This window comes from Quercus suber, unplaced genomic scaffold, assembly GCF_002906115.3.
Source record: "Quercus suber isolate HL8 unplaced genomic scaffold, Cork oak 2.0 scaffold_309, whole genome shotgun sequence".
Classification (NCBI taxonomy): Eukaryota; Viridiplantae; Streptophyta; class Magnoliopsida; order Fagales; family Fagaceae; genus Quercus; species Quercus suber.
In genome coordinates, this window is record NW_027069765.1 from 347,883 (window position 1) to 359,819 (window position 11,937).

At 30.6% G+C, this 11,937-nt stretch overlaps 1 protein-coding gene across 1 annotated transcript; it reads left to right on the forward strand.

Annotated features, from left to right (window-relative positions):
- The first annotated feature begins 10,004 nt into the window (after nt 1-10,004).
- On the forward strand, nt 10,005-10,778 carry LOC112024113 (uncharacterized). Its single transcript, XM_024056755.2, has one exon. It carries the CDS (start codon nt 10,127-10,129, stop codon nt 10,421-10,423), a length of 297 nt encoding a protein of 98 aa, XP_023912523.2. The 5' UTR covers nt 10,005-10,126; the 3' UTR covers nt 10,424-10,778.
- Nucleotides 10,779-11,937: the final 1,159 nt, after the last annotated feature.

Here is an 11,937-nt window from a genome sequence, read left to right on the forward strand (position 1 = left end):
GGCCTCTAGTCTACTAGGATGCTTTCGTTATACAAAAGTCATATAAGATGAATACTGATCCCATATGGGCGGCGAATGGAGCTAGGTGTTTTATTCGTTTACAAGTATTATATGTTGTCGAATAAAAATTGATAAAAACAGAACTTTACGGGTGTATCATTCTTGACTAAAGGAATCAGGTTTGGGACTATGCATAAAGTTGAGCTCTGTTGATATAGTTGATAGCATGATTAGAACCTGATCCACAAAGGCACCTTTAAAAGGAAGGAAACAACACCAAACAATCATCAATTATTGGTCCGACGGGAGACTCTTATGCTTAAGTTGACAAATGTAATTTCATAAAAAAATAAAAGTTGACAAATGTAAGGTTTTCACAAAGTAATAGCTAGTGAGGGTTTCGTTTTGTGCACAGGGTGTATGATGGATTCCAAAGGTTAATTAAATTTTATGATATTCGCATGCCACTTTTAACTTAGAGAGTGATTCTTGAGGCCTATGACTTTGAGTGCCAATCCTATGATTTATGGGATTCTTTCCCGAAATGCTTGCTTAGGTTATTCTTATTGTTGTCCATTACTTGTGCCAATTATGAATACCTAACTTGCTTGTCAAGCGGGGCTTTAGGAATTCACATCTTCTCAACATCTAGTGGCAAATTTTTGATGGTTATAAAAACTGATACAGTCAAAGATTTGCTTTTGTTCTCAATCTTTGGTTTTTATCTGTTTTTGACTAGTTTTAGGATTTTTTATCGGACCGGATTGGTGCCCAATTCTAGGTTGAACTAGTTTAATTGGCTAGTCAAATCCAGTTTTTAAAATATGCAAATTTTTCAAGAAGCATGAGAGGAACATTAAAGAAAACTAGCCTCATCACACGCACTTTGCGTGTGTGACGAGGCTTTTTTTTAGCCAAAAAAAAAAAATCTGTGTTTTTATTTTATTTATTTCATTTTTATTTTGAAAATCTAATTTATAAATGGATAAAGCAATTTCAAAATTAACAGGAGAGTTGTCCTATTTTTTTGGTAATGTTTTAGTAGAAGATAAAGTTACATTTTTACTGGATTGTCTTTTAGTTTTGTCTCAACTTAAACATCATTTTTGAACTAAAAAAAATGAAGAATCCAAATAAAGAAAGTACCTTAAATAATAGTATAGATGATGTGGTCTTCATGACTTAGTACACACAATATTTTTACCTATTAACCACCGCACACCCTCGGTGTAGTGGACATTTCACAAGTATAAATGCTTATGGGATGTGGATGGTAAGGGTTGGGGTTCAAGTCTCTAAGAGGAAGCTTCACACACATATATACTTAGATTAGGTTAGAGTAGAAATTCTATCTTGTATAATATATATATACCCATTAGAACTTGCGTATTCAGGATATATCATATATGTTAAAAAAACTCATGATTTTATTAGCACAAATAATTTTATTACCTTATGATTTTGTATTTTTCATCCAAGACCCATATGTGTAAATATAGAAATTTATAGGGAGTCTCATTATGTAATATATAAGAAATGATACAGGTCATGCGTCTTGATCCAAGACGAAAATATGGACACTACTGAACCCATTACATGACGCAAGAGAAACACGGGACGTGAGTTTTGTGATTCAAATAAAATAAAAGCCATGAGCCCAAGTGGAAAAGAAAAAAAAATGTAGATCGTGAGCCCATTCCATGAAGAAAGGAAATATGGACCACAATTCCAACCTGTTAGGCATAAGGAATTTTGGGAAAAGCCCAAGATTGTCCATATCCGCAATAAGATCCCTCCACGACTTTCCAGCAACCCAACTGTGATGCCAAGCCAGCGTAGTTATGGTCCACTTAATTAAGTGATAATCCACCTATCTTGGAGCCATTCCAGATTCCTGAACCCAAATTCAACCACGAGCCATCTATTCCTATGTGGGCTCGATTACCGTACTTGTTTGCCAAATGTTAAGCCCATAAATTAATTCATGCCCACTATTGTGTTTTTGGGCTCTCAACGAAAGTTTTGCCATTAAAGCTAGGGGTTTTAGGCATAGTTAGACTTAGAGCATTCACAATTGGCCTTGCAAATGACAAATGTAAGTAAATTTTGGTATTAAAGTACTAAAATGTCCTAGCATTTGGCCTTGTATTGGTCCGGTAGCCTAAAAAAATTTGCAATACTACTACAGTAGCAAATTTGCGATGGTCCTATAGTAACATTCTAAATCCAAAAATTATTATTTTATTCTACCTACAAAAATCTGCCTCCTTTGTCCACTGTCTCATTCTCTCTCTCTCTCTCTCTCTCTCTCTTTCTCTCTCTCTCTCTCTAGAATATATTATTTTATTATGTAGATATATTATTTTATTGTGTAAATATATTATTTTAATGTGAAGTATGATAAAATAAAAGTTGGGATATTGAGTATATTGTAAAATAGTATTGTATAATTGATAAAGTAACTTTTTGAGATGGTAAAATAGAATATGATAGAATTATCGGACGGGAATGCTCTTACATTAAATCCTAATCAACTTTTTTATTTTAACTAGAGGATGTCCCGCCACTCCGCGCAATGCGCGGATACTTTATAATTTCATTTGAAATAATTTTTATGTTTATTATACTTATGCAATATGTATGTAAGTTTTAATTGACAGAAACAACAAATTATTTGTTCTTATCAATTTCTTTAAATAATGCAACAATAAATAAACCTAAAACACATAAAATAGTTCAAAAGTTGAGAATTTAAAAATAAAAAAAAATAAAAAACTTACTTAAGAGAAACCAAGAACTTAAATGGACATCCCTTGTTTTGCTTCTTTATATTAGATTTTCTTTTACACAAGAATGATTTTATGGAAATACCATTGATAAATATATATAAGTTTTAAAATTTAGATAATAGATTTTTAGCTGGATTAGGATTTTTAGTTTGATAAAGTTTTAGCTAAATTAAATTATAATTAAATCTTATCCCTTAATTCGAGGAAATATATCCTAACAATTAATAAAATGTAAGATGCAACTCGAGGGGAAACAAAGTGTGGCGTGTTGGGTGGGATTTTGGATTTCTGTTTAGAATTTTTTTTCCCTAGGGAAGGCAGTTAAAAATATAAATATATATATATAATAGACTTTTAGTTTGAATAATATTTATATTTTTTAAAATTTAAATGATAAAGTTTCATGTAAATTAAAATATTGTTAATTTTATCCTTTTTTTTTTTGAGGAAATATATCTTAACAATTAATAAAAAATTAATTTAATAATTAATGAGAGTATTTTTATTAGGAAAAAATTTGTTCTAGAGAGAAAGAGAGAGAGTGAGAGTATCATATAAATTTATCAACTATGAATCTATAGAACATGTATATCAGTCACATACAAATACATATGCATAAGTTTCAACTCGGAAAAAAAAAAATCATGAGATGCAAAAGAGATTTTATGGAGACCGTTGGCAAACATATTTAAGTTTTGAAATTTTGATAATATGTTTTTAGTTGGAATAAGATTTAAAATTTTGAAACTTAGATACATGTTGCATGTTTTGTTAAAACACTTATTGTTATTTTATTTGAAGAAATTGATAAGAACAAAAGTTTTTGTGTCTATCAACTTAAATTTGGATGCATGTTGCATGTTTTGTTAAACATTTATTGTTTTTTTATCTAAAATGAATGTTACATGTTTTGTTAAATATTTATTGTTACTTTATCTAAAGAAATTGATAAGAACAAATAATTTGTTGTGTCTATCAACTAAAACTTAGATGCATGTTGCATGTTTTTTTTAAATATTTATTATTACTTTATCTAAAGAAATTGATAAGAACAAATAAGTATTGTTTCTATCAATTGAAATTTACATGCATGCTGCATGTTTTGTTAAAATACTTATTGTTATTTTATTTAAATAAATTGATAAAAAAAAAAAGTTGTTGTTTTTATCTAAAAATTGTCTTTATTCAAAATATTATTGTAATTTAGTGAAGTTACTTGGCACAACTATGGTTTTTAAGCCCAACTTTTATTATATAGTTATATAATATGATATATTGATGGATTAGAAAATCATGTTAAGAGATGAGTCTTGCTAAAGAATAAATAGCGTGGCTAATGCGCTAGCTGGTTGTGGAGCGAAGATGGAGGATGATTTTGTTGTCTTTGATAGCCCTCCTAGTTTTGTTTTATCCTTTTTTTTGGATGAGAGAAAGGGGGGGGGGGATGGGGGCGACCATGTGTGACTCACTCCCTTAGGCGTGACCATAGGGAATCCCCTACTAGGGAATGTAAGATTGAACTATAACTATTGTGATTGAGGTACCACAAACCTCATCCTAGCACCTTAAAAGAGCTCGCAGTGCAATGCATGAGTGCTCTTACCTCCCATCCCTAGTACCCGCCAGGGTTCGAACAAGGGATCATTGCGCATGCGCATGGGATCCTTACCGTAGGCCACGCCTCTTGGTGCGATTTATCCTTTCTTGATCAGGATGCTTCTAATTATGTATATTTAAGGCATTGCCATGGCAGTGCTAATACTGTGGGTTTTAAGTTTAATGTTATCTCCTTTGAACCAAAAAAAAAAAATATATATTTATATATATATATATATAAACAGAGAGTCACATTTGTACTAACCTGTTAAATTTGTAGTTTATTGATTTGTTTACTAATTGGATAGATACATACTGAACTGCATGTGAAGTGTTATCATCCAACCGAAATGTACGACCAGCAAGCAGGTAACACCGTAACAGTGAATCAATGAGACACGCATAAAATAACAACAATGATAATAACTCCAATATAGAAAAGTTGTACTTGTACCTGTCTGAAATCGAATTGAAACAATTAACCAATCCAAACTCAACTTGGGATCGTTATCACTCGTTTGAGTCGTTTCCATCTTGATTGTCTCTGGACAGGTACAAGTGGGTCAATAAGAAATTAATAATTATCAATTACTGTTTCCTAATATTACATGGCAAAAGACAAAAGTTATCATTGCATTTTTAATTTAGTTTTACTTTGATTCTAAATATATTAATATTTATGAATTTAATTTCATTATATTCTGCTCCTTTCAGAATGGGCGGCCTAAGCGAGGTCATCAATCATTATGGGAGATACCATCAATCATTATAAGCTCAATTTAAAAAAAAAAAAAAATGCACAAAATGGCCTTATACTCTACACCTTCATTGACACACTCAGGGGTGAAGGCAGGACTTGAAGTTAGGGGGGATTTTATTATTAGCTGTATGTGGTGGCTTCAACTTTCAGCTCTACTGTTTAGCTAGCAAAGGTTTTCTTTTATTATTATTATTATTTTTATTGTGTGTAAAGCGTGTCTTTTGTTAATAAGGACAAAATTATTTTGTTTAAAGTTTTTTAAAGGGTTAAGTTGTTTGTTTTTTGTAAAATTGGTTGATTAGTCTCAAATTTTTTTTAAGCTTTGCTATTGCCTATTGGTAATTTTTGTTATTGGGCTAATATTTTGGGCTTGTATTTATATATATATATATATATTAGATTTTAGATTTATAAAAAAAATTTATGGCCTTTAAAAGGAGGAAAATACTAGATCTACAAACTTTTTTACAAATTGTTGTTTTGATTAGTGGTTATTAGTTAGTAAAAAAAGTGATGTAAGTGGTGGACTTAGATACAAATCAGTAAGAATTTGCTATCTCAATAGTTTGTAAAAATATTGTAAAAAAATTTGCAGTTGTAACATTTCTCTTATAATGATCAGTAAGTGGGACAAATGTAATTTTATTGAACAAAGTTGTTAAAATTAGTACATAAATATATAATTATATAGTTATATATATATATATATATATTTTAAATTAGGGGGGGGCCATTGTCCCTCCTAGTCCATGAATGGCTCCGTCCATGGCCACGCTAGTCATTTGGTCAAGAATGATACTTATAGTTTCTTACTTGAAAGAGAAGAATAGCAAGAAACAACAAAATTAATATAACAAGACAAAACCCTTTTAAGAGAAGTTCCGTTCCGTAAAATAAAAAATGACTTCGGTACTAGTCATTCTTTTCATAGAAATTTGTCGGCATGCGAAGTCTTATTCTGATGCATAAATAATAATAATAATAATAATAAAGCACACTGAGTTTTTATTTTTTTAAGCTTTGCTATTGCCTATTGGTAATTTTTGTTATTGGGCTAATATTTTGGGCTTGTATTTATATATATATATATATATTAGATTTTAGATTTATAAAAAAAATTTATGGCCTTTAAAAGGAGGAAAATACTAGATCTACAAACTTTTTTACAAATTGTTGTTTTGATTAGTGGTTATTAGTTAGTAAAAAAAGTGATGTAAGTGGTGGACTTAGATACAAATCAGTAAGAATTTGCTATCTCAATAGTTTGTAAAAATATTGTAAAAAAATTTGCAGTTGTAACATTTCTCTTATAATGATCAGTAAGTGGGACAAATGTAATTTTATTGAACAAAGTTGTTAAAATTAGTACATAAATATATAATTATATAGTTATATATATATATATATATATTTTAAATTAGGGGGGGGCCATTGTCCCTCCTAGTCCATGAATGGCTCCGTCCATGGCCACGCTAGTCATTTGGTCAAGAATGATACTTATAGTTTCTTACTTGAAAGAGAAGAATAGCAAGAAACAACAAAATTAATATAACAAGACAAAACCCTTTTAAGAGAAGTTCCGTTCCGTAAAATAAAAAATGACTTCGGTACTAGTCATTCTTTTCATAGAAATTTGTCGGCATGCGAAGTCTTATTCTGATGCATAAATAATAATAATAATAATAATAAAGCACACTGAGTTTTTGGTAAGGCTTTTCCATTTCCAGAAAGTTACCCTTTTTTTTTTTTTTCCACAATGTCACAGCCATTTGAAAGATTTTTCATATTTAAAACAACCAAAATTTGAAAGAAATTAATACACACGCCACACCGTTTGCAAATCTGGTTTGAAGTTCCAGCACCAATAGAGTGCTAGATATATTCGTAATTTGAGTCCTAAAATGACCATTCTATGTTATAAGGTGCATTTGTTTTTTTTTTTTTTTTGGGTATAGCATCTGATTTGATAAGGTTTATGTTTTGTTTAATAGTACTAAACCACTAAAACTATATACATCTGAAAGAGGCAGGCAGATTTGGACACTTCTGCCTTGAAGGCCTGAACACAATTTATATATTTTTTTGGTTGATACAAGATAGAATCATATTCTAACTTAATCTAAGTGTATATGTTTATGAAACTTCATTCTAAAGACTTGAACCTTGGTCTTTTCTCTTTACATCTCACAAACACTTATACTTATGGAATGACTATTACACCAACCAAAGATGTGCGGTGGTAAACACAATTTATACTTGTTACACAATATGTCCAAAATCCAATTTATCTAACATTTTACTTAGCTTCTGTTTGGTATATTTTATCAACTAGTTTACTTTTTTAGGCAAATGTATAAAATAAGATAAAACCATATTATTATCTAAGTTATTTTTTAAGTAAAATAAACCAATAAAATAAACTATACCAAATACACACTTATTATTTCTTCTATCCAAGAAGGACAAAGTTTGGCTATGGTTACAACTTTCACTAAAAACTAAATAACTTAACTGCATATTTTAAAAATATAATAATTAGATTACATGATTTTTATGTTCTTAACACATATATCAAATTTTGTGCTATCAAATATTATTTACCATTCGATTTATAAACTTATTTTTTATGTATAATTCTAAACTGAAAAAACGTGAAAATTTATACATTTTATTGATGATATAACTATTGATCTTTGATCTTCTGAAAATTTTATAAATATGAAAGATATAAAAAGAAAATATAATTTAATAGTAGAATTGTCAAAATTTTTGTCTAATAAAAAGATACGAGGCAAAAATGTAGCCAAATTTTGGTTCATAGAAGACTATGCACTATAGGTGTTAAAACTCTTGAAAATGAAATTGGACAGGCTGGATTGGATTTTGCACACTAGTTTATAGGATAATGTTGAGTTAAATTAATACTATTGCCGAAAGGAAGATGCAAACAGAATAACATTAATTAATTTAATTTGGCCCCCACCACAAAGATTGAGAGGGCTAGGCATTAACATCTTTCTTTTTTGGATGAATGGGGATATTACACCTTAGCCGTGATAGTGCCCGAAATGGTTTTTTTATTCATGCTGATGTCTTTTAAATTGTTTGGTTTGCCTCTAAATCAAAAGGAAAAATAATTCGAAGTTAGACCCTTGAAAGTGTACATGTGACACTAGCTTGATGATCTCTCTCTTAAGCTCTCTTTACCTAACACCCCCCACATAAACTTAACTAGCGCACGCACGCAGTTTCCTTTTGCTTGGGAGAGCCTTTGATTTCAGCTTTGAAGCTAAAATTTCTAGTGGAGAATGAAAAGTACAAGAAGATCAATTTTTAGCCGTATGATGATACGATGATGCAAACAATGACTTCATCTAGGATTGAGACAATGGAGTCGGTATTTGTGACGAAGCAAGCAAACCCCATTTGCAATTTTGCATTGTCAACGGCCTTTTTTTTAAAAAAAAAAAATTTTTAAAATTTTTTTTTCTTGTCCATTTTTTAATTAGATAAAATAAAATTATACAGTAAATCTTAGCAGCCAGTATTAACGGTTTAGGAGTACAAAAATTGGGCACGCGGTTGAGCCTTGAGACTAGTCGTATATATAATATATATTAGCTATGTGGTAGACTAATTAAAGTTTGGCACGTTGATTTGATGAATATCGTTGACTATTATGACAGAGAATTTCAATTTAAACATTTCTTTCTTTGCTTGGTTTGCATACTATCTTTTTTTATAGGGGCGGTTTCATTCCTAATCAGTGGAATTTTTCGTAGTCAATTTCTTTTTATCGATTTGTAAAAATCAACAACAAAGATAAGAATTAGTCATTTAAAAAAAAAATTAAATAAAAGAGGAAGCTGCTAAGTGTCTTATCGATCATTTGATCATTGGTCAATTCCAGACAAATTCGGGGGTTTATCCGAATCAAAAGTCCTGTAGATCTGAAGTACCATTTCCACCTTCAAATTTCAAATACATATGGCTGGTTTTCCTTATGGTCATAAAAGTTAGACAACCTATAATTAGTAAATTAAAATATAAAGTATTTTAGGAAAATTAACGGGTGGACAATTGTTAATAGAATAATGCTAGATATACAAATTTTTTTACAAAATTATTTACAAATGACTGATGCGGTAAGTGGTTATTAGTAAATAAAAAAGTGATATTATTGGTAGTGAAAATCAATAAAAAGCTGACCACATCAACGGTTTGTAAATATTAGTAGCCAAGAGATTATTTAACAAATAAATACTAATAGCCAAGTAGAGATTACACCACTATGTTCCATAGTGTTTGTTGGGGGAAATTAAATAATTTAAATTACCAACTTGATGAATCTTTCACATCTGATCACAGTCATGCTATCATTTGCGTAGACAATTGGCCAAGCATGATTAGATTTTTGTATAACTCGTGTTAATGTTACATTAATAATTCATTTCATAACTAAAACAAAAAACATATAAAAAATGTGACGATATGAATGAAACTAACAAGTTATTGAATGGTCATTAGTTTAGGAATGAGAAATTAAATAAACAAATAAAATAAATCAAAGTCGACCAATCTTGTTTAAAAAGTTAAAAAAGACCCTAGAACCAAACCTAATAACAATATAAAAAATAATGAAATAAACAAAGAGATTAGAGTGAGATTTGGTAAGACGTAAAGACTACTAGCTGGGGTTGTAGTTTGGACGGAGCTTTCATTGTGTATAGCTTTCGAAATCAAGGTCTTCGTGCGGTTTTGCGTTAAAGTCTCTATGGGCTTAGCGTGAAGAGCTGGACTCAATCCACTGCTCCACGTCATCAACCCCTCTCATCCTTTTTTAAACCAATCCTTACAACCCCTTCTTCTTCAATTCACTTGTAACTAACCATAATCACAAAATCTCTCTCTCTCTCTCTCTCTCTCTCTCTCTCTCTATATTTCTCAAATTCTCACTCGCTCACAAAACCAAAAACCAAAAATGGAAGGTCTTATCCCATTTGTATATAGGGCCATAATGCAACACAAGAATGGAAATCAAGCCCATTTACCACTTGGGTCATGGTTCAATGAGTCACCCTCAGCTTCCTATATGAGACTCCCTGGTGATTCAGGTCGATTCCAGACCTCAGATGTACAACTTTTTGGTTCTGAGTATGGGTTTTCTTCTACTTCTTCACCATCTTCCAAGGCTGTTTCTACTAAGAGCCAAGTAATTGTGTCGTCTGGGATTAAATCTTCACTTTGTTGTTTGACTCCTCGTCGAGTGGCAGCATGAATATTACTACTTGTCTGAAGAAAAAGATTAAGGCAAGGAACATGTTTTTAGTAATGGTCAGGTGTGATATGTAATTGCATCTAAGGCCATTTCTATGTGATGGTTGAAAGTTGAATCTTTCTTTCTTTGTTTATTTCTTTTAAGGCTGTAATGTAATGTAATGCATAAGCGTGTGGAAAAACCGAAGGGACCCTACGCTTTTGCTTTGTGATATTGTGTTAGTGTGAATTTGTGAAGGGGGAAAGTTAGGTTTGTGGGGATGTATTGTTGTGGATTGTGACGTGGAATGGTAAGAAGGTGGATCATATCCTTAATTAACTGTAAATTCAATTAATGTAGCAGTTGCTTTTGTTCTTGTTGTGTTTCTCTTTCAGTAACCCTTTTGTCTATGGCTGACGTTTTCTTGTTATCCTCTTTTCTTTCTTAATTGCCAAGTTTTTTTTTTTTTTTTTTTTTTTTAAAATACAAAAACATGGTAAGGACTAAGGAGATCCAAGAGTGGGCCAAAAACATTGTTAAAAACCAGATAATATATATATATATATATTTTTTTTTGTTTTGTAGTGGGACCAGTTGTAAGTTTCAGGTCATAGGTGGTCCATTATTGCTGCTCTTATTTGCAAATTGTAATGTTTAACCATATTTTCAGCACAATAATAATAATAATAATAATAAAGTTCTCACCATCTCTCTACAAGATGTTGTAGATATGAAGGCGGGTTGGTACCTCCCTAAGCACTAAGTGCCATCTCTCTACAACTTAATGCTGTATACATCAAGGTATGTTGATACTTCCCTAAGCACTAAGTGTGCACTTGGGGGTTGGGGGGCCATCTCTCTGCATGTTAAAGTTGTAGATATTAAGGCGATTTGGTTCCTCTCAAGACTTTAGGCACTAAGTGCGTGCTTAGGTTTCATTTGGTTGAAAGGGTGGAAAAATTGAATGATAGAAAATGAGGATGGAGTGAAAAAAGATGGGGATAGAAAAAAATTTCAGTTTTCCTTCGCTGTGTTTAGTTGGAGGGTTAGAAAAGTGGAGGGATAGAAAATTCTTTTGTTTAGTTAAGAAGAAAAGTGGAAGGATGGAATTAAAAAGCTGTTTTTTATGAATTTACTCTTATGCTTCAATTACATAGTATATAAGAAATAATTAGGCAAATTATGAAGGTGACACAATATAATTATTACTTTATTCTAACTTTTTTCTCTCTATTTATTTTTATATATAAAAAATAGGATTAATTAAAATATAAAGAAAAAAAATTCCAAATTAATTGTGAAGAACATTGGTACTGTTTCTTAAAAAAAAAAAAAACAAAGAGTAATAATACAGCAATAAACTATTTTATAATACTTTTACAAACTGTTATTTTGGCCAACTTTTTACTAGTTCTCACTTGGGCCTACCAATAACATCATTTTTTTTATTTACTAATAATCACTCACCATATCAGCAGTTTGTAAAAACTTTTGTAAAAAAAAAAAAAGTATTTCTAGCATTTTCCAAAAATAAA